The 23,663-nt window shown below is 37.2% G+C and overlaps 1 protein-coding gene and 1 long non-coding RNA gene across 2 annotated transcripts; both read right to left on the reverse strand.

The window, feature by feature from the left end:
- Positions 1–537: 537 nt before the first annotated feature.
- LOC106726529 lies at positions 538–17,028 on the reverse strand. The gene is made up of 3 exons (XR_001362598.1): positions 17,017–17,028; positions 16,379–16,383; positions 538–559 (listed from the first exon to the last, which is right to left on the reverse strand). It is a non-coding gene; the product is annotated as an uncharacterized LOC106726529 (long non-coding RNA).
- Positions 17,029–17,386: 358 nt separating this feature from the next.
- LOC102243575 (oocyte-expressed protein) lies at positions 17,387–17,752 on the reverse strand. The gene has a single exon (XM_005857099.1). The coding sequence runs from the start codon at positions 17,750–17,752 to the stop codon at positions 17,387–17,389; it is 366 nt and encodes a 121-aa protein (XP_005857161.1).
- Between the last annotated feature and the right edge of the window lie 5,911 nt (positions 17,753–23,663).

The raw sequence follows: 23,663 nt of genomic DNA on the forward strand, positions 1-23,663 counted from the left end.
AAGACATTTATCTGGACAGAGTCCAGAGGTGAGGAATAGAAGGAATACTTTGGCTAGATAGATGGTAGAAAAGAGCTGCTAAGAGAGTTTCAAAGAGTTAAAGGGTTGAAGCTGCTGCTACAGTAGAAGTCTTTAAATAGCCCAGGAGAAATGAGCTATTTTTTTCCATTCCTTCTTCTTCCTTCTTTATCATAAGTTGTACATGCTGTACAGTATTTTAAATTTATCTATGTTCTGTACATAATATTTATAATATTGTATTATAAAATTATCTTCAGTGTACCAAGAGATAAATTGTATTAAGTATTTTATGTATATGATTAATATTGTTTCTATTAATACGTAGAACATATAGTTCACAAATTTGGAATCATGTTCTTCATAAAATGTATTTGCTGTGAGTGAATAATGAACATTTTCCCATATGATATTCTCCTAATATAATTTTAATTTGTGTATAGCATTCTACAATATTTCTTTATTGGGCAATTAGGTCATTTCCCATTTGCACTATTATAACATTACTGAACATTCTTATACATAAACCTCTGTGTACAATCTAGTTTTATTCTAGATGGTTTTTAATAACAGAAATTTAGAAGCAATGAGTCAATATATTTTAAGGTTATAGATAAATTAATGTTTCTCAATCCTGGCTGCACATTGGAATTATTTGGAGAGCTTTTAAAAAATATTGGCACCTGGAGTCCACCATTAAAGATTCTGATTTGATTGATTTAGGATGCAGCCCAAGTTTCTCTTGCTTTTAAGAGTTCCCCATGTGATTTGAATGTAAAGTCATGTAGAGGCTGATATACTAGTATATATTAGCAAACTGACATGCTTACTCATACCAATTCACACTCCTATAGCTTTATGAACAATGTCTACTCTCTCCAACATTGTGTGTTGTCCTTATATGAATCTTATTTTGCATTTTTTTATTTCTAGTGAGATATTTTTCAAATATGTACTATCCATTTATAATTTTCCTTTTATAAATTGTCCCTTTATATTCTCTGACCATTTGTTCAATTGCACTGCTCAAGTTGTTATAAATAGTCATCCATAAGAATAAGTATTCTGCCAAATAGAACCAATATGTCATGTATCTTTTACTTTTATGTAGTAGGTTATATAAAAATGTAAATAATTTAATCTATCTTTATATAGTTTTCCATTATTCTTATCCTCATTTAAACCAAATGTCAGCCGATGTCACTAGCCTTCTTAGAACTAAAATACAACCATGCATCTGGAAGTTTGTTTTCCTAGTCACCTCAGGCTCTAGTTTCCACTAAATTTGTTTAATGATCACTTTACCATCTCACTTAGGCAATTGTTGTTTTGCATTTCATTTACCCAGACTTAGTACCCAGCCTCTTTCTTTAATTTGTTACAAATTATTCACACATAACAATTTTGTGTATAGACTTTGAGATTTGGGGGGAAACCCATGTGAGAGTATTCCAAGTGAATTGTTCTTCTTAAAAGTCTCTTGGCTCTATTTGATGGGCCTTATCTCCTACATAGATAGCTCTTCACTCTCCTCTAATCCACATCTCTTTTTTCTACAAATGAGTATTAATGTAGAACAATTTAAATATTTCTTTTGTTGTCTGAGATCCAGCTCAATCCTACAACTTTGTTTTGGTCAGAGTAGAATATCTACTGTAACGAACACTTCCCAAACTCAGGGGCTAAAGGCAACAGTTTTTCTAAGCTGCCATCCAGTGCAATGGTAGAGGTAGAGGAGCAGCTATGTCCAGTTATTCAGGAACCCTGAATTCTTCCATTTGTGTTTCCATCATCTTCTTTGCTTCCAAAGAGCAGAGCTCAAAAGAGAGAACTGCTTAGGAAAGGCAAAAACGCTCTTAATAGTGTTCTTAAAATCACATACATCATTGACATACATATTCCATTGGCATAAAATAGTCACATGGCCCCATCCAAATACAAAGGGGTCTAGAAATGCGGTCTGTGCGTGTTGAGGAAAAAAAGATATGAATATTGCCTGGCCAGCATGGCTCAGTGGTTGAGAGTTGACCTATGAACCAAGAGGTCATAGTTTGATTCCTGGGTTGTGGGCTTGATCCCCAGTGTGGGGCATGCAAGAGGCAGCTAATCAATGCTTTCTCTCATCATTGATGTTTCTATCTCTCTCTCCCTCTCCCTTCCTCTCTGAAATCAACAATTATATATATTTTTAAAAATTGATTAAAAATGATATAAATATTCGTGGGCAATAGCAAATCCACAAGTATATTAAGGCATTTTGCTAAATAAGGAGAGTTTCCTCTAAAAACAAATTATCATCTCAGATAGTAAGAAAACCAATTGTTCATAAGCTGCATTGGAAGACATTCCACACTGTGAGATCAGAAAAATATTTAACAATATTTTATGTACTTATTTCATTTTATTATTTATATTTAAATATTGATACCCCTGGAATACATTTGGTGTGCAGTATGGATGAAACTTTATTCCAAAAATCCCACCAATTATCTAATACCATTTAGAGAATAATCTTTTAACATTTGATGTGAGAGAATTAGTTTCTGGAATATCAATAATGAATGGATACAGAAAGATGATAAAATCAGCACATTCTATACCTTACAACTTAACTTTTTTTAAAGTGTAATTTTAATACTATTTTTATGTTTATCTATATTTATACAGAGTTAAAATTGAAAGACAAAACATGAAATAGGATAGGACAATGTATTAACTATTGACACTCCACACCAGCAGGTAATTCAGGACTGGTGTGGACTCCATCCTGAAGCAGTCAACACAAGAAGGGCCCACCCACCACAGTTGTGATCTCCTTTCAACCCAGTGAGAAGCACAGCTGCTTAACCCAGTAAGCCATAGTCTGAACACCACCAACTTACCCCAATTTTAGGGTAGCCATTTACCAAATTGCAGGCCATGGTTTTCCAAGTAAATAAACAGCTTCAGTAGATACAAATGTAGAAAAATGACAGCAACTGATATGAGTCATCTTTGGTGTGTGTGTGTGTGTGTGTGTTTTTAACATAATTTGTAAACTTACTGAACGTCTCATAGGAATAAACCCCAGGAAGAGAGCCCTTAATTTCTAATAGCCAGACTGCAACCTGTAGGGAAGAGGTGCCAAACCCTCCTTTCTGCTCTGAAGGGGGATTTCAAGAATGTTAAGACTCTACTGAAGCATTAGTCAGTCTGTTTCTAATAAAGCCAGATTATAAACACAGACCATATAATGAATTTGAGAGTGGATGACTAGGCAATAGAAAGACAGTAAATCAGAGTTAGAAAGATGAGACTTAACCAAGGAACAAGGCTGGATTGGTTCACACTGTTACAAAGACTGCCCCTCCAATTGGAGAGTGATACTAATGTATGAAGGGTTAAAGATATATTTTCTACATGTCTTTCACCACCCCAAACAGTCATTTCCTACCCAGATTAACTCAACAATCACCTACAATCCTTGTCTCCTCCAGTGCTGTCCTGTGTAATATATTCTCTACACTTCTGGTGAACTTTTTGAAATGTAAATCAGATCACATCTATCCCCTGCTTTAAAATTATTCTTGGATTTTGATAACCTAGAGGATCAAGCCCACACTTTATCATATTGTCTTAGTTTGAAATAAGTATGTAAATGAAGGTTGGTTCTTTGGAGGTGATCCCAGGAAACACAAATGGAAAAGTGAGACAGGGAAGGGAGCAAAGTCTATAAAGGATGTGTTAACAAGTAGGTTACCTCTGTGGGTAACTGGGGCTCAATCCCACTGCAGACCCTGTGTGTGTGTGTGTGTGTGTGTGTGTGTGTGTGTGTGTGACACACTTTATCATTGACTATCACCCCATTTGTTGAGAGTGCTCCGAGGCACAGCAACACTCCTTTCCAATTTGCAATGCTTGAAAGGGAGCCATCTTCCCTGGTAGTAGAGCAAGATCTCAGGCACAAAAGAGAAGCAGATACTTCTGAGGTGGGAAGATGTCAGTGTTCCAGAAACACATTTTTCAGCTGCAGATGAATTCGTGAAGGCTGAGAAGAGACAGGTGGGGCATTCAAGAGTTTGCTTTGTTAGGGCACAGCAGATCCTCATGATCTGGCATGGAATTTAGCAAACTTATCTCTGTCTACTTGATCCTACAATTCACCAACATTGAACTATCTGCTGCTTCTTGAATGGACTCCACTTTTACAAAATTGCAAATTCACAATTTTACAATATGATTCACTTCTCTCCATTTCCACTGCAGATGATTCATATTTTATTAGAGTGCTTATCTAGCATTATGAACCAACTAAAATTTTCATACAAGTCTAATACAGAGAGTGGCCTGGAAGGAACACCCAAATGTTTCTTGAATGAATGATAAAAAAAGAACAGATCACTTGGATGGTGTAAGATTGCTGACAGAACAAATGAACATGCTTTGTCTGATGGCATCATGTAGAACAAGCATGTCAAACTCAAAGGCTAACACGGGCCAAATAAACAAGGTTTAAGTTTATGTGGGTCACAAAAAAAACAAAAGCTTCAATTTTCATAGAAATGTAGGTTTATTTCAATAGAGACACGCTGAATACAGAGGGCTGAAATAAATGAGTAATCGTTAACATAAAATAATAGAACATTTTGATAAAAATTATTTTTCTTGAACATTAACTTACCAAACACTGACTAACTGCACTAATTAATAAGTGTAATGCAAATCAACCTATTTTCTTGTTCTCTGAAAGTGAAATATTTCCTGTTGCGCACACCAAACAAGTCAGTACAAGGCTAATGACGTGGCAATCGGTTGCTAAAATATTTGCTGCTAGTATTAGTGGAGAGAAATGATGCGCCTGCGCATAAGGCATGTAAGGGAAATGAATGCAACACGATTATAGTTATTAGCAAACATTATTAATATTTATGTATAATAGGATATTGTAAAAATTAAGTTAAGAAATTTTTATTAAAACGTTTCTTACATACTGTTATATTGGCTGGGCCGCAAAAATATTCGTTGTGGTCCACATGCGGCCAGAGGGCAGCGAGCTTTACATGCTTGATGCAGAATAATCTCAGGCAGAAAAAAAAAAAGCGCTTCACTAGTCTAGTGTATTGAAACACAGCAGCAACCTGTTGGACAATACTTGTGACAGGAAGATAAACCAGATCCTTAAATGTCGCTAAGAGAAACAAGTTTTTGCCTTTTTGGAGCTCAAGTTTGGGTCCTCTCTGAGTCTGAGGTTCTTAGAAGAACATGAACAATTTTTTTTTCTTTTAATTATTATCCAAACTGGGTGCTTTCTCCCCAGTGGATATGGAAAGAGCTCCAGGGAGCCCAACTGCTACCGCTACTTGGCAAAGTTATCCCTTCAACTTCCATAAACATACAGTGAATCAGAAAAAAAAAATTCCAATTGGGAGAATCAAATGCTCAGAATCACTGACATGTCACAGTGGCAGGAGGTTGTATGAGATTTACAGAATGGCTCATGAACCTGTTGACCTTGGTTCTAAATCTAGGAAGCAGACTTGTATGGCTTTGTTTGAGCTCAATCTTATAATTGGCCAGATCCCTTCAGGCTGGTGATAGGTATTAGCAGGATAGTCATCTGGGTACCAATAACTGTCACAGGATTCTTCTATTCCCCCTGGCTGATTCAGGAGGTATACTGTAAAGTTGTAGGAATAAAATATGTAGGTACTTTTGTTTTGTGAGGGTAAAGACAGAAGATTTTAGAATTGATGGGTCTTAAGTAAAATATATCTTTAGCAGAAGTGAGGACAGGCTGTCAAACCCAGGCTTTTTAGCCAATAAACTAGAATTTCTTTTTTTTTTTTCCTATTTGAAAATAAAACATCCTTTTGCTATGATAGGCACCAGTGTGTTCACAAGTAAGTGACTTGGGTCAGGGTACTGAGCTATCCACTGGAGAAGTATATTCAAGGTTTCTTTGAGCAAACAAAAACAGCACCTGGACACCTGGACACTTTTTGCAATAGTGCATGTGAAACAAGAACTACTGAGTGATTCTATGGAACTCTGCTAAAAACAAACTCCCTATACAAGGCACTCACAAGCCAAACCTAGCTGATGGACGTGACAAGGGGACCCATGGAGAACACTGCAGAGCAAGGCCAAGTCTTTGACACAGAATGAAATCTTTCATCAGACACAGCCTGAGAAAGAGGAACATCTGACCTGATGCTTGTGCTCAACAAATGATAGAACACAATAAACAAAACCCACTCAGATGATTGCCTTATGCAGTGTGGAATGTGCGGGAGTTATAGTTCAAAAGGCCAACATATAAAATTGTTTTTAACAATCGTCCTCTTAACGTTCAAATGAATGTTAATCATCCTCATTTTAGAGTCTCATAAATGCCTATGACCAAAAGAGAACAGAATGTGTTAATGACTAAACTCTGACTCATCTCTTTCACCCTGCATATTTATTTAGTCTATTGCCAAAACCTATCATTTCTTTCCTCAAAATGTCTTCTATAATTATACCTTTCCTATCTATCATCGGTGTGGTTTATAATACACATACATGATGTCAGTGAAGTCTTACAACACTACTGAGACACCATTTTACAAATTAATAAAACCGGGCATCAGCAATGAGGAAACTGGTTCAATGTCACTCAAATAGTAAATGATATCATCTCAACTTCTCATCTAGAAGATTATCTTTAAGGCACCATTCAGCTCTAAAATGCTATGATTACACTCACTCCTTTTCTTCAGTTGTCTGCCACTTAGTATAAGACTTGACCATTTCTCACCTGGGCAACCACGCTTTCCTCTTTTTCTGATAGCAATAACCTCAGGGAACAAATCTTTCTTCTTCACTTAGCCCTCTCACTGTGTCACACTCTTCTTTGAAGCATGATAATAGCTCTCCTTGCTATTGTGATCATAGTTGGGATGTTCAGCCTATTTTCCCTAATCTCCTATTAAAGACTGAATTGTTTGACTCTGCCACCACCCACTCGGGCCAGGCCACGCCTAGTTAATCATCCATTCATTTATACATACCTCCCTTCTTCCTAGTCCTACCCTATCTCTACCCTGAGGCTTCACAAAGTTGTCTGATGTACAAACATGTATTTTATTTCTCTTCACCTAGTGGACTTCAGCTTCCCCTGCTTCTGTCCTCATTTAAATAACATTTAAAATCCCCCTTTAAAAAGCAGCTTACCCAGCTCCTTACTTGACCTGGCCTAGTCCTATGGGAAAATGGAAATAGCACAGTAATGCTATTAGCTGCAGACAGCAAAGCCCCACAGGGCTACGACAAAGCATGTTTATCTGTACTTTATAGAACATGGAAAATTAACACTCAAAGTGTGTTAGACAAAGGAAAACAAATATTTTTATTTTGATGATATTTGTTACGTTTATGTGTCATGCTCAGAAATTATTTTACTCAAAAATACAAATTGAAACAAATCTCAAGAGGCTTTAACACAAAGTTACCCTAAAAACCATCGGCTCTCTAAAATTGAATCCTCGAGATATTTACCTTTAAATGAAAAGCTACCAAAGTAAAATTTGTGGAACTTTTATATAGGGATATATTTGCTGTATTTGCTTTTACTCTTTGGGGTTTATGAAGAACAACATGAAAATGATGTTGTTTTTAACATGTTCATGTATGTTCCTTCCATTTTGCATTGTAGGCCTGTGCATCACAAAATACAAAGCATAAAGAATCTTCCGGAATAAAAGAAAAGCTACATGAGGACAGTGAGTTAGCATTGTTTTGCCACCATTATATCTAGAACATTGCTGACATTTTAGAGTAAGCCCTCAATAAATATTTATTAAATGCACCTTTGGCCCTGGCCGGGTAGCTCGGGTAGCTCAGGTAGTTGGAGTGTTGTCCTGTGCACCAAAGGGTTGTGGGTTCAATTCCCTGTCAGGGCACATACCTACATTTTGGGTTTAATCCCCACTTGGGGAACATACAGGAGGCAACTGATCAATGTTTCTCACTCTTTCCTTCCTCGCTCTAAAAGTCAATAAACATATATTTGGGTGAGGATTTAAAAATATCACCTTTAATAGATAATGAATTTTTTTTTAATTTCTAAGTCATGAACAGGATACAAGTTTTAACTGTGTAATTTCAATTGTGTGTGTGACACATTCTCAAGGGCATGGGTACTAATTTGAAGGGGACTGGTCCAGGCAACTAGGTTTATCCCTGCCTAAGGGTTTATGCAACTCCTAGAAACAAAATGAAAGTGGCCAACGATTAAAAACTATACTAGGTCACCATCAACATTATTCATTTCTCAAGTCCAGTAAGCCTCAAAAGACAAAAATTTCCCTTAAAAATGTTCTTCATTGCCATGCTTTCCTTTCCAATTCCAAGGACATTTGCCAGATACAAGTCCCCAAGCTTCTCAACTAGGAGTCATTGCAGCAGACTCCTTAAAGATTTCCTGACTCCCAGGTTTTCCAGTATCATCAAACATATCTTTCATAACAAAGTATATTATATCACTACACTTCCAAAATTATTATATTTTGTGATTTTACTGTTCATCAACATAAACTCTAACTTTTAGTGCATTCTGTGACCCAGCTACAGAAATGTAGGTACCCTCCTGGACTTCTCCTTTTCCATTACAAACTCTCCTCTGAGTTAAACTCTAACCCAGCGGTTCTCAACCTGTGGGTCGTGACCCCTTTGGCGGTCGAACGACCCTTTCACAGGGGTCGCCTAAGATCATCCTGCATATCAGATATTTACATTATGATTCATAACAGTAGCAACATTACAGTTATGAAGTAGCAACAAAAATAATTTTATGGTTGGGTCACAACATGAGGAACTGTATTTAAAGGGCCAGAAGGTTGAGAACCACTGCTCTAACCGATCACCAAATACTATTTGTTCTACTCTCAAGTTCAAAGTACTACACCTCTCTCAGACTACAGCAAGTATCATTTCCTGTTTTGTTTTGTTTTTTACTTACAGGACGGCACAGTGATTTAGAGCACAGACTGCCTCCATTTAAAGCATAATCTTGCCATCTACTAACTATGTAATCCCACTCAAAGTAATTGATCTCTTAGTGCTTTACTATACTCATGTCTAAAATGATGGGATATGGGAAGAGATAAACCAAAGAACTTATATGCTTATATGCATAGCCCATGGATACGGGCAATAGGGTAGTGAAGACCTAGGGGAGAGGGGTTCATAGGGACTGGGAAAGGGATAATGGGGAGGAAAATGGGAGATATCTGTAATACTATCAACAATAAAAAATATTTAAAAATGAAAAAAATAAAATGATGGGATAATAATAGTGCCTACCTTTTAGGAAGAATTAAATGAGAAATAAATTATAGGTGCTTAGATTATTGTGTGACACATATTAAGTGCTCTATAGGTAGTTGCATGATGGTGAGGACAATTATCCCCCCAACTTACTCTATAAATGAGAACCAGAATAATCTTTTTAAAATGTCATATTTGCTTATATTCTTGCTTAAAACTCTCCAAAGAATTCCTACTAGTATCACTTAGAACAAAATCCAAATTCTCCACTCTGCCCTCAATGTCCAGCATGACCTGTGCCCTGTCTACCTATCTAATTCAACTTCAGCATTTGCTCCCTTCCTTACTTTGCTCCAGGCTTTACATTTCTTAGTTTCAGAACCCATCAACCTCATTCTGTGTTATCTGTTCTCTCATCATCCCCATACCCACCTGACTCCTTCTCAACCATTAGATCTTAGCTTGAAATTTAACTCCTTAGAGATATTTGCTCTGACTTCCCCTATCTAAAAGATCCTCCCATCTCTAATATTCACTGTTGTAGCATCTAGTTTCATATCCTCCTCATCATATTAGTAGTAGAAGTAGTGGTAGTAGTACTATTGCTTACCACAAATTTGCTCCTTTCATTTATTTGCTTGTTTTTTATTTGCTGCACCAAACTAGAATATAAGTTTCATAAGGGCAATATCATACCTATTTTGTCCACCACTGAATAGTAGTTAGCCTATTCATATCATCATAATTTGTGACACATCCTAGCAATAGTTTTATTTTATTTGGCTATTTGTTTCTATTTCAAGATTCTTGCTCTTTACTGTGTTTGGGTCAATTGCCTCCTCTCTGCATCAATGTACACTATTTCCATCTCTAAGATTCACTAGGCCTCTTGGACAGTAATACTCAACATTTCCAGGAGAGTGTACTAAATTTCTGATGAAGAAGTTTTTTAAGAGTTCTGTGAAAACTCTTGCCCCAACTTATCTTTGCTCCTTAGCATTCATATATATCACATAAAATTTCTCCATAAAATTCTAATCCCTGTATATACACATTTTCTTACTATGTATTACCATCATTTTCTCACTAAACTCTGAGGTATTTGTACTGATTTGTTGGTATTTAGACTTATATGGTATTTGGACTTATTTATTCCTAGAATATTCAATGTCAAAGAACAGCACACTTATAAAAAAAATTTCAAGTTAAATAATATAAAGCTATAACCTACATGCATATAGTAAAATTCTTAATAACTCAGCAAAGATTTTATCTCAACACCTTAACATCTATTTTTTAATAAATTCATTTCTCTACCCAAAAAAGATTCTTTTGTGAGTTTTGCAATAATTGGTTTTGCTTGGGTGGGTATGACACCTAAGCGTCCCAAAGTATTTTAGACTCTAAAAATTGCAGGAACAAAACATACCGGAGACCATATGGAAACAAGTTTTGCACGAATTCTGTGTAGTTAGCATTTGCTTCTATCAAAACTAGCTCAGAAACTGATAACCTTGGCTCTTTAGGCTAATGCTTAAAGGATAGTTTAATTATGGAATACTATCAGAAAGTGTTTTTGCCAAGTTCTTAATTGCTGAAATATTTTTTTAAAATACAGTGATAACTTATGCTTGCTTCTAATTTAGTTCAAGCTGGTTAAATTCTTTTGTCTATGCCACAGTTTCAGTACAAACACCTGCTATACTAAATATCAGTATTGTTGACTCATGTTTCTTTGTCTAACATGACCTCAGAGATCAAACAGTAACTTTTACATACATTATTAACCCTCAAAGCCAAAAGGAAACTTACATTTGTGACCAGGGCTGTTTCCAAAGTCTCTGAAGACAATATGCAGGGCTCTGTGGCCTCTCTTATTCCCAATTTTGCTCTAAAGATCCCTTATCCTCAAACTCAAAAAAGCATGGGGGGACAGGAGAGAAAGAAAAAGAAAAAATTGGGGGCAGCCAGCTCAATGCCAGCAATTGTTCTGGGTGCTAAAAACAATGAGGTATAAGATGGGTGAGGTCAATGTTCCTCAAAGGACGTCACTGAATTCCACTGGTAATCTTAGCTCATTATTCTGACAGAAATGTACATCAGGATATCAATTTTTCTCTTTTCAATGCTGAAAGGCAAAATAAGATATCCTTTTTTGCCATAATTTGCTTCCTACTTCTCTTTTTAATTCATATTTTCCTCTAAATTTTTAGACATTTCCCATATTACTTAAGAATACCAAGTTTATAAATCTAAGATGCCATCATTATAAGAACACACCATTATTTTATGTACTACTAAGAGCAAAAAAAAATGCCACTGCCAATTAAATTGTCACAATACTTTTCATCACTTTCAATTTTATATTGTAAATATGGCTCATTTAAACTTATTAGACATAAATGTATTATATATCATTGGTGTCCATGTAAAAAGAAATAAATATAACTACACTTTCTTTACATTCAGATTCCACATTACTGACCAATTGAGTAATTAAGTTCCATAATTTTCTATATAAAATTGTTCTGTGTCATCAAGATCCTTGATAAAACAGCATTTTTTAATAGTGCCTCACTATTGTATTCAGGATTCCCTGCAGATTTTTTGTTAGAAAGAGAGAGAGACAAAGACCAATATATATGAACATATATTAGAGTGTGTGTGTGTGTGTGTGTATATATATATATATATATATATATATGTTTTCATGCCCATGTATAGGCAATAACAACTATATCACAATTGCTGCCTAAATGATAGCAAGTATATGACACATTTTGATTTCACACCTGTTAAAATGTAAAAAGAAATGTGGCTCTTAAAAATGATGAACATGTCACACTAAAAGTATAAACCAATTTTTTAAAAAATATATGCATTATAGCTACACATTTTTAAAGAAAAATATTCCTGGTTCTATTCACAAATATCATCAAGGGCAATGTTACTCTTATGCAGGTAAGCAACAAATACATAGCGAATTCCAAACCTGTGTTAAAAACTGCCAACAAATGTGATCCCGTTCATTGATTCCTAAGGTAGAAACAGCAAATGTGTTCCACTTCAAACGTTACCAGTGTCTGCTGTTGTTCTGCCGGAGGAAAATGGCTCAGAAGTAAAACATGGATATCTAAGACTGCCTACGGAATCAGCTTTGCCAAGGACCTTAATTTAGCAACATAACATCCTAGAGATGGTAGAGAATTTGTAGAATGTCTAGTTCCAATATCCTCCTTTGCCACTGAGGAAACCAAGGTATGTGGTCACAGAGATAGACACTAGACCTCAAGGGGCCTGAATCTTGGGCCATTGCTCTTTTTTTTTCTTTTTTCCAATCACCATTTATCCCCCCCTTTACACTGCTCTTCCTACACACATTGTAAGTCTTCTCCAGTACTTAGAGAAGTAGTACCCCATTCTCACAATGTGATACTATTTGCAATTAAAAGGACACTTACCGCTTTACTATACATCTAAAACTAATACAGAACAATATTGAATGTAAACTGTAAAGGAAAATTTTTAAAAAGACACACTGCAATATTGCTCCTCTGGGCTAGACTGAAAAGGACTGAAAAATGCCTTTAAAACATTCCTAAAACTGAATTAGAAATGATCTAAAGATATCCATATAATGATCCTTAGTTCATTTCAAATTCTAAGCACCTCCAGAAATGACAGAGCTATCTAATGAGCAGAAATCAGCCATCTAGAAGAAAGATCAGTAAACTAGTTTAAGGGCAAAATCCCACCTGCCACCTGTTGTTGGAAATAAAGTTTTCTTGGAACACAGTCATGCCCATTGGTTTCTGTATTGTCTATGGCAGTTTTCAAGCTATAACAGCAGGGCTGAGCAGTTACCGTGGAAACCTCGTGGCCTACAGTATGTACTATCTGGCCTTTCACAGAAGAAGTTTGCTGTCTCCTTAGATAAAAGAAAGGCTCTAGAGGACAGAGGCAGGAATGATAACAGGCTGCAGCTTCAAGCTCCAGCATAGATTACATGGATTATGTGTAAAAGACTAATCCCTTTAAATATGTGTAACCATAGTGCTCACTATCCATATTTCATATTTATAATTCATCATCTCATAAGATAGAACAGGTACACATGTACATATACACAAACACACATGCATACACTTGCAGAATAAAAAGGGTGACTTTTATTTAGTTATCTGTCATAGCTAACCTTCTTGTCACACTGCAATTAAATGATATATTTCTTTAGCTACAAAGATTTCATCAGTTGGTGTCTTAATTCATATCCTGTTTCCCAAAACCCTTGTCCAGTGTATTTGAGCTCTGGCTTCAAAATTTTCAGCATTCCCACTTCTGTCATCGAAAACAGTAACCTGTCCCTCTGTATTGGTTCTGAAATAAAATTCCTGTCTGACAGACAATGATACTTTACTGAATATATCTGCAAATAGTAACTCCCCATCATCATAAGTAGGCTACATACTAGTATTTCTAGTAATACAAATAAAAATTAAAAATACTGTTTTTATTTTTATATAATATATTGATGAATATGTATGGCACCTTTTTATAATATAATACTATAGCCATTAGGAGCTGAGATCTTCGGAACAATTGTGCTCCTCACTTAGCACAAAAATATGCACTTATCCTAAGTAAATCAAGGGAATGCCTTGATGGTGAAAACTCAACAGGACTTTCTTAGCATTATCAACAAAAATGAATCAAAAATTCAGCTCACAAAAAGAAGAATCACGGGATTTATTTGTAAATTGGTTTCGATAGTGATGCTACATAAAAAGTAAAGATTATTCTTCAGAAAATTTTGTGAAAGTAATAAAATGAGGATTTGGGGGATGGTACAACTTCCAAAATGATGTGGTAACCTACTAGATGGAAACTATGTACCTAAATGGATGCCTCTTGAAGTGCAAAATCTCCCACGGCCTTCCTGTGCCACCTTGTTATTACTTTACAGGCAGCCCCTACAAGAATAGAAGCATCCTGAAATGCAATTAATTAAATGAGTCCCTCAGCTGTGCTTTAAAAAAAATATTCTGAACTCTAATTGATTCTGAAAACTTTCCAACAGAGAACTTTATGTATGCTAATAGTGTGTTGGCCAGAAAATAGGCCCAACAATTTTGCCAGGGTAAGTACACCTAAGAGAGAGATTGGCAGCCATTCCCATTGATATTCTCCTAAGCCTGCAAGAATGCCTTTAAATCCTGCAATTGGTGAAAATAGTCCTTTAGGCATTCACACTTTCCAATCTCTCATTTTCCTCCCAGCTTGATTTATCACATGTTGGTTCTTTGGCTCTCAATCCAAAATAAAATCAACTCATTGAGGACTCAGAGGAAAATATAAGAGATCTGGGGATGCTGAGAGTATGAGAAAAACAAATGAGGCACTGAGGCATTAGACAAAACCTGCAATGGAGATGCAGAAAAAAAGGGAAACAGATTTACTTGGCTAAAAAGAAAGCAGAATCCAAAAAGTAAGAAGCCGGATGGAGAGGGAGAGGAAAGGGTGGGGAACACAAATACACTGCCCAGATGGAACGGGACTCCTAGCTGTTAGTGCTTACAAACATTGCAATGATTTAATGATCTCTTAGGGGGAATTATAAAATGTTTTGTTTCTGGAATTGTTTACATAAAAGGTAAGTAAATTGATGCAGAGAAGTTATTTTGTTGACAACATCTCTAGATGTCCTTCCAACTCCAATTCTATGATTTTGTAACTTAAGAATGACTAAGGTGCCTGGACGGCATGGCTCAGCGGTTGAGCATTGACCTATGAACCAAGAGGTCACAGTTGGATTCCTGGTCAGGGCACATGCCTGGGTCGATCCCCAGTGTGGAGCATGCAGGAGGCAGCCAATCAATGATTCTCTCTCATCATTGATGTTTCTATTTCTCTCTCTCCCCCTCTCTGTTCCTCTCTGAAATAATAATTTAAAAAAAAGAATGACTAAGGTGACGCTGAAAAATAAAAGAACCCATACTTATGTTAAGCATACACACAAGATTTATGGTCTGCCTCAGAACTCTGTTCCAGAGTAACATGGAGTGAATTTTAAATGCATAGTTCTCTGCTGGTAATCATTTGTTTAAATGCTAAAAGGGACTCAATACAATTGTATAACAATATCCAATCAATACACATAATTGCCCTGCTGGCTCCCCTTATACTCTAAGTCCAATTTTCTTAAACTCCAAATTAAATAGATTTCTAATCAGCTTTTCAATAGTCTTCTTTAAAATATCACAATTTCTACAGACTCTACTAGATTATTTCTATATTCTTAATTATAGGCCCAACATAAGTTGAACCAGCTAAGTAATTTTTTTTTCAAATTTCACAAAATGTAGCCTCCACTCTAATGCAATTCTATTCTACATTATGAAGTATGCTTTCCTAAAAAACAGCAGCATACTCATGTTTTCATTTCCATGTGTTATGATGGGTTAGATTTGAGAATGAAAGGATAGTGTATTGTGCATTTTCTCTTATTTGCTTGCATTTTCAATAATATATATATCTATTTTTCCTTTAGGTTTGTTACACATGCAAAAAAATGTTCATGTCAATTTACTACCATGCAAATGAAGGTGAGACTTACAGCAATCAAGCTTCAATGCGGGAGCATTCTTTAGAAACTGAGCCTTCATTACCTCCTAATTTATAGGCCCATTTTACCAGGGACTATAAATTTTGAAAGTCCATGTTCAATTATATACGGTATTCAAAAGCTTTGCAGTATTCAAACTTGGCAGGATTATATTTAGACTATTTCTCACTATCATTTTGGATGAGTTTTTGTGTGTGTAGTGTTTTTTTTTGTTTTTTGTTGTGTGGTTTGTTTGTTTTTTACCTACTCTGAATAATATACTCAAATACCCATTCATTATTTCTTTGGACACCTCTGCTATTTTCTGTTCCCCTTTTCCTTTTATTCCAGTAGTTATTTGCTTTCAGTTCTTTTTATAGGCCAATGAATTCATCATATATAGTCAGTATTTTCTCATAATTTTCACTCTAAATACTGTCTCTGACATCTCACCAATATCCTATTGGGTCCCACTATTTCTGATTTTATTTGAATGCTAATTACTTCAGTCTTGAGCATTTGGGAAGAATTAATGAGTATAGGGGGAAACTGATGGTCCTAGAATTTTAAGGCCATTAACCCAGCTATGTCATTAACTTTCAGGAAGGGTCCTTATAGGAGGGATGGTGATTATTATTCTTGTAGTATCTTTACTTTAAAAAAAAAAAGGAAAAATGGACCTACTTTCTCCAGCACAACTGGTTTTCAGACATAATAGGACTCATAAATTTAAAACAAAATTAGGAAATGTCAAGAATAACGTTAAGACATTATTTATCAGCATGCTGTTTTACAAGAGAAAACAATAAATAGATTAATTTCATTAATTAAATACTAAAACAGAGAAGAAGGAATAGATACACACAGTTTGAGAACTGTAAACTTGGGATTTTTTTTCTTGGGTGAGCAATAGAGCCAGTCGAGGTATTCACAGAAAAACAACTTCACCAATGTACGAATTCTCTGAAAACAGGACATATTCTGCAGCGACATGTATGCAACCAGTTGTCCCTATGTCATGGCTAGCTGTGACCTTTGCTAGGCACCTCCACCTGAGGCTCTCTCTATAGCATTTCTCCTATGAGAATTTCGCAACTCCCCTGAGTTTGAACTAACTCAGCTCCCAAGCCAGCTGGCAATCAGGACATCAGTTCGCTCTGACACAGCATTATGAATTGAAAATAGCTTAGAAACAATGGCTTTTTGTTAGCATTTTTTTTTTGACAAAAAGGAAATTCATTTTATTACAACACCACTCTTATCTGCATCAGAATAACCAAACCACCATCCATCCAGCCAAAGGAAGAAGCTGAGATTTAAGGACACTTGCTTCTTTAGAACTTCAGGAGCAGGAGCAGGTCGGTTCTCATAAAGCTCCTGCCAATATCATGCAACAGGAGACCGAGACCGGGGAGACTGGGGATTCGGGGGAGGTGACCCATGGGCCTTCAAGAACTTCTCAAGTTGTTTCATCTTCTTATCTCAGGCACGGTTTTCCCGGTGCCTTGCTGCCAGGCTCAGGAGCACGCTTTTCACCCTATTTTGGACACGGGGCTGTCCGAAAACAGTGATTTCGATTAAGCTCCCGTAGTTCACCTTTTCCACCATCAGCAGGTCCTGGTTCATCCACTCTATTTCCGGAATCATGACTCTGGTTTTGCCAAAGATGGGGTCAGCCAGACATGCCTCCAGGTAAAACACCAATGGGTCTCTCAGCTTCAGCGCAGGAAACCACCAGGGCCAGGTGTGAATCCGTGGCAGTAGAAGCGGCATCTTCAGCAGCCGGTCCAGGGCCTGGGCGGACATCCATGGGTCCTCCTGGACCACAGCACCGGGCTGGTCAACCATGCTGGGACCTGCACTCCAGAGCGAGGTCGAGTGGCTCTCACAGAACTCTCATTAGCATTTAACTATGTGAATACACACAGTGAAGCTGGACACAAAGCTTAAGGACCTACTCTCTTGTGTCATTTTGGTGTTGTGACCCCATTCGTCTTTGAGCTCCTTTTTGCATCCCTGCCCAGACCTGGATTCAGCTATTTCTCTAGGGCCCTCTCATTCCTTTCTTTTGGGGGATTAAAACAAATTTATGTTTTATGACTCAAAACTCAAAATAATAAAACCACAGATATCATTCTTCATCTTATTCCCTCCAATCTGTTCCTATCCATCCCCATCTTCAGGCCTCTGTTAAAAGGTCCCGTCATCCCTGAGTACTACATGAAAGTGTAACTGTAGTCCCTGTTTTTACTTATCACACTTAACTTGCTTTAGTGTCCTTAATATTACCTATCACTACATGACATAATCATATATTTTTCCCTGTCTGCTTCAACTAGAATATAAATTCCATGAGAATACTTTGTTTCATTCAACCATTATACCCAAGCACCTTGAATAATCCCAACCACAGTGGGTCACTCAATACATATTTGTTGTATGCCTTTTGTGAATAAATAACAATTTTCATTTTATACAAATGGGAGCCACCCTAGAAATACTGCTCCATGCCTTGTGTTTTTCACACAATATCTCCTAGAAATCATCTCACATAAATTTTCCTCTTATTTTTAAAATAGAGTGTTTACATGTTTATGTACTGAGGTTCTTTTATTACTCAAGTGTTTACAGCAAAATAATAACAGTACTATATAACAACAGATTTTTTTTGTTAATTTGAGAGAAAAGGACAATTGTGTGTGTGTGTGTGTGTGTGTTTAAATGTTCAAAGTGTTGACAATTTGGAAATTTTGGAGAAGGTATTCAAGTATTGTTTTAATTTTCCCAAAAGGAAAAGAATGGGAAAAAGAAAATAATAATGAAGGTGAGACTGCAAAGCAAGGAGCATGTCCATGGAGAGAGATGCAGAGACATCGCCTACCTCTCTCACCTTTCTCTTTCTCACCCCTACATTCCCTCTAAGAAAATAAATTAAAGTAAATTACCTGCTCGAACAAAAGCAAACACAACCCCATATACAGTTTGCTATGAATAATGCATTCTAAAGAACTCTTTTATTTGAAAATACAAAATGCTACATTTTGGGATTTCCTAGGAAGTGGAGTTGACATTTGATAATAACTCAAACAATACAAATACTATAATAACTGGTTATTTTATGTCTATTTGATGGGCAAACTGAAACACTATCCTAATTAAAAGGAGTCCCTATAGAAATGCATACTGAACACGCAATAGTAATAACTTTAACAAGACATTAGCATTTTTCTCCAAGGTCCATAGGTGATTTAGGTAATGTTATATATCATACATTCCAGGAAAGTGTCAAATTAAACTGAGCAGGATTGGCCTCAGGCAAAACTCTAACATGGGCAAGTTTATGCTTTATTCCCAGGCTTCTCACTTTTAGATGATTCCCACAGCTCTTGGGTTGCCATCTAAAGCAGGTGTTATTTATTCATTCAATTTGTTTCTTCTCACCTCTGAGAACTTAACTTTGCCATGTGCCTGCTCTACTCAACCCTCTACTTCCTGATTCCCACAGGATTGCACAGAAATTTACTTTTTTCCTTCATGGTCCACAGTATTTGCTAGCTAGCATTATAAATCATTCCTGCTTAGCCTGCTAATTAGAATTACTGGATGGCCATTCCATACAAGTGTTAACACAAGACAATACCATGACTTTTGGTCTAATGCCTCAGTTATTCCTTAGCTTCCTCTGTGAACCTATAGCCCTGTGCCCATCTTTTTTTTTTTAATACATGTTACTTAAATTGTAATCATTTCTCTAGGTCTCTATCTCAACCCAATGAGATCAAGTTCCTTAATGGCAGATATTACATCTTGAACACTTTTGTAACCCAACAAGTGACCCGATACTTAGCACATTATAAATGCTTACTAAAAGATGATTGAACTTAATTATCAAATTGAAAACAATTTTCAGGCATACCTCATTTTATTGCTCTTTGGTTTATTATTAAGCTTCACAGGCATTGCAGTTTTTGTTATTGTTTTGGGCTTTTTTGTTTGTTTGTACTTAAAAAACAAAACAAAACAAAAAACACTCCATCAGCAAGACCCTCCATCAGCAAAAAGATTACAACTCACTTTATTGTTACACTCATTTTACTACAGTGGTCTGGAACCGAACTCACAATATCCAAGATATGTCTGTATTTCTGGAAACACTTGAGCCCACAAGTGACATTGTTTATAAGAGGGAATGCTTTGTTTTGGGAAAGAACAAACTAATAAGAGGAATAACAGTTAGGGTAGCCAAACACCAAAAGCTGTTCCCTATTCATGGAAATACTCTCCGTTATGAGAGCAGAGAAATTCAACACAGACTTCCAGTTGAAACAAAGGGTAGCTTTATGGGAGGAACGAGCTTAGTATGCAATCTTGAGACAAACCAAGAAAAACACAGGCAGTAAAATCTCAGACATTTCTCACAGCGATATTTTTACTGATATAGCACCACAGGCAAGGGAAACAACAGAAAAAAATAAACAAATGGGACTACATCAAACTAAAAAGTTTTTGCCAACCAAAGGAAACCATCAACAAAATGAAAAGACAACCCACTGAATGGAAGAACATACTCGCCAGTGATATATCTGATAAGGGGTTAATATCCAAAATTTATAAAGAACTTATAAAACTCAACACCAAAAAAAAACAAACAATCCAATTTAAAAATGGGCAAAGAACTTGAATAGATACTTCTCCAAAGAGGACATACCGATGGCCAATAGGCATATGAAAAGATGCTAAATGTCACTAATCATCAGAGAAATATAAATTGAAACCAAAATGAAGTATCACCTCAAAATGTCAGAATGGCTATCATCCATAAATCAACAAACAAGTGCTGGCCAGGATGTGGAGAAAAGGGAACCCTCGTGCACTGTTGATGGAAAGGCAGACTGGTGCAGCCACTGTGGAAAACAGTAGAGAGTTTCCTGAAAAATGTTTTTAAAAATAAAAATTAAAAATGGAACTGCCTTATGACCCAGAGATTCCACTTCTGGAAATTTGTTGGAAGAATCCCAAAATATGAATTTGAGAGAATTTATGCACTCCTCTGTTTACTGCAGCATTATATACAATAGCCAAGATTTGAAGGCAGCCCAAGTGCCCATCAGCAGATGAGTGGATATAAAAGCTGTGGTACATTTACACAATGGAGTACTACTCAGCTGTCAGAAGAAAGAAAATTTTACCCTTTGCAACAGCATGGATGGACCTGGAGAGCATCATGTTAAGTGAAATAAACCAGTCAGAGAAAGACAAGCACCATATGATTTCACTCATATGTGGAATATAATGAACAAAATAAACTAACGAACAAAATAGAAACATAGATACAGACTCACAGCTGTCAGAAGGGAGGGAGGTTGTCGGGCTGGGTGAAAAAGGTGATAGGATTAAAAAAACTCATGGAAACAGACAACAGTATGGTGATCACAAGAAGAAAGGGGGGGAGTGATAGAAGGCGGTGAGGGTGTAGGGGCGATAAATGGAAAGAGACTTGACTCAGGGTGGTGAACACCTCACAGCTGTCAGAGGGGAGGGAGGTTGTCGGGCTGCGTGAAAAAGGTGACGGGATCAAAAAAACCCTCATGTACACAGACAACAGTATGGTGATCACAAGCAGAAAAGTGGGGGGTGGGGAGAGGTAGAAGGGGGTGAGGGTATAGGGGTGATAAATGGAAAGAGACTTGACTCAGGGTGGTGAACACACAATACAATATACAGACGGTGTATTACAGAACTGTACACCTGGGACCTATTCAATTTTATTAACCAATGTCACCCCAATAAAGTCAATAAAAAGGTAAAAAGAAAGAAAATCTGTTTTTAAAAACAACAACAACTGATTTGGGGCCATTTACTGTGGAGCCTTCACTTTTACGCAGGTGATTCTTGTTGTTCAACTGAGGTAACAAAAATTAACTTTACCCAAAACTTTTCAACAAGAAAAGTACAATAAGTTATATGTATTTCCTCCTGTAACTTAAAACCTTAACCTAATTAATGTCCTGGTCCTACAAAAACCAGCAATGCCTTTAGAAAATGAGGGAAAAGGAAGAAATTTTGTTTTGAGGCAAACAGCAATGATGTACTGACATCTACAGTAAACTGCAGTGGGGCCGAGACTCTAAAACTTGGAACTATGGAAAACGACCTCTGATATATGGTTCTCCAGACCTGCTGGATGCTAATGGAGAGCCCTGGGGGACGGCACACCACCTGAACCTGAAAGCCAGACCCACAATCAGCGTCTTCTGTTCCCCTGAGCAAAACGCTGACTTACCTGCACCTCCGATTCCTCATCTGAAAACCTAGCGCGTTGAACTTCTGTGATGTTAAGATTCTTTCAAGACGTATTACTAAATAATTCCACGTTTGATTTGTCCTTTCTTTAAAAAAAAAAGTGTTGAATTTCCTCATAAACGGTATTAGCACGTACAAGTTTGGAGTTTGGAGTAAATTCTGTGACCTCGCCCTCAAGACCACGGCTGAGATCTCGCAGCTCGATTCTCGCGGTTTTGCGCTCGCGGGATGCTGGCTGCAGATGGCTCGCAGCTGAATCTCGCTCTCAAGCAATTATCCTCAGGTGCAGGAAGTTCACTGGCAACAAACACTTCTTCCCAAGAAATAGTTTCCTCCTAGCTACTGATGACTGCAGCCATGCAAGGGCTCATTCAGCCCGCTTGCCTCAATTTGGGACAACTCTGTGCCCTCTAGGCCTAGAGCAGTGGTTCTCAACCTTAGCTGCACATTAGAGTCACCTGGGAATCTTTTTTAAAATCCTGATTTCTGGGCCTCATCCTCCGGAAATTCTGTTTCTTTGTTATGGGGTGGGGCCACACAACATTAGTAACAAAGAAACAGAATTTCCGGAGGGTGAGGCCCAGAAATCAGGATTTTAAAAAACTGTGTTGCAGTTGCAATATCTTCATCAGAATCCTTTCAGTGGTCGGCAAACTGCGGCTTGGCAAACTGCGGCTCGCGAGCCACATGCGGCTCTTTGGCCTCTTGAGTGTGGCTCTTCCACAAAATACCGACTTCTGCGCATGGGCCACGAAGTTTCAATCACACTGTATGTGCGCACCCACACGTGGTATTTTGTGGAAGAGCCACACTCAAGGGGCCAAAGAGCCGCATGTGGCTCGCGAGCCGCAGTTTGCCAAGCCGCAGTTTGCCGACCACTGAAAGGATTCTGATGAAGATATTGCAACTGCAACACAGTGCACCTCCTCCCTCAGAGCAATCCTGCCCCTCTCACTCCGTTTCAGGTAGTATTGTATTATGTCCAGCAATATCCTGCTGCAAGCATACCTCCTCCAGGTCAAGTGTGTATCCCAGGGAAGTCCACAGCAGATAGTTGGTACTACCAGTGGTCCTAGGAAGCAAATTATAAAATAGAATTTGAGGAAACTGATCATGAGCATCTGGTAGCTGGTGCTTATAATCCCTGGTGTGCTCTCGTGGTGCAATTACTAAAACTTTTATCTGTGGTAAATTGGGATGAGACATCAGTGTGTCAGAAAGCACCGGCAGGTGTCTTAGGTATTTGAGAGGCTTCAGAAGAAAAGTAATTATAAGAACTGTAGAATCAGACAACTTTCGCTGGCTACTACTAATGCACTGTAAAAATCAATGACACTCTGAGGGGGACTAATCTCAAGTTTAAAGCTAAGCATAAAAGTCAGAGGACCTCCTTGGAAGCCTATAGAAAGATTCTCATCTGCTGCAGACAGAGGGGAGAAAAAGCTTCAGATCAGGC

Source organism: Myotis brandtii, unplaced genomic scaffold (assembly GCF_000412655.1).
Source record: "Myotis brandtii unplaced genomic scaffold, ASM41265v1 scaffold1071, whole genome shotgun sequence".
In the NCBI taxonomy this organism is placed as follows: domain Eukaryota; kingdom Metazoa; phylum Chordata; class Mammalia; order Chiroptera; family Vespertilionidae; genus Myotis; species Myotis brandtii.

What these genes read in the sequence shown, in the direction of transcription:
- LOC102243575 (XM_005857099.1), bottom strand. Translation starts at nt 17,752, where the DNA reads ATGGTTGACCAGCCCGGTGCTGTGGTCCAGGAGGACCCATGGATGTCC.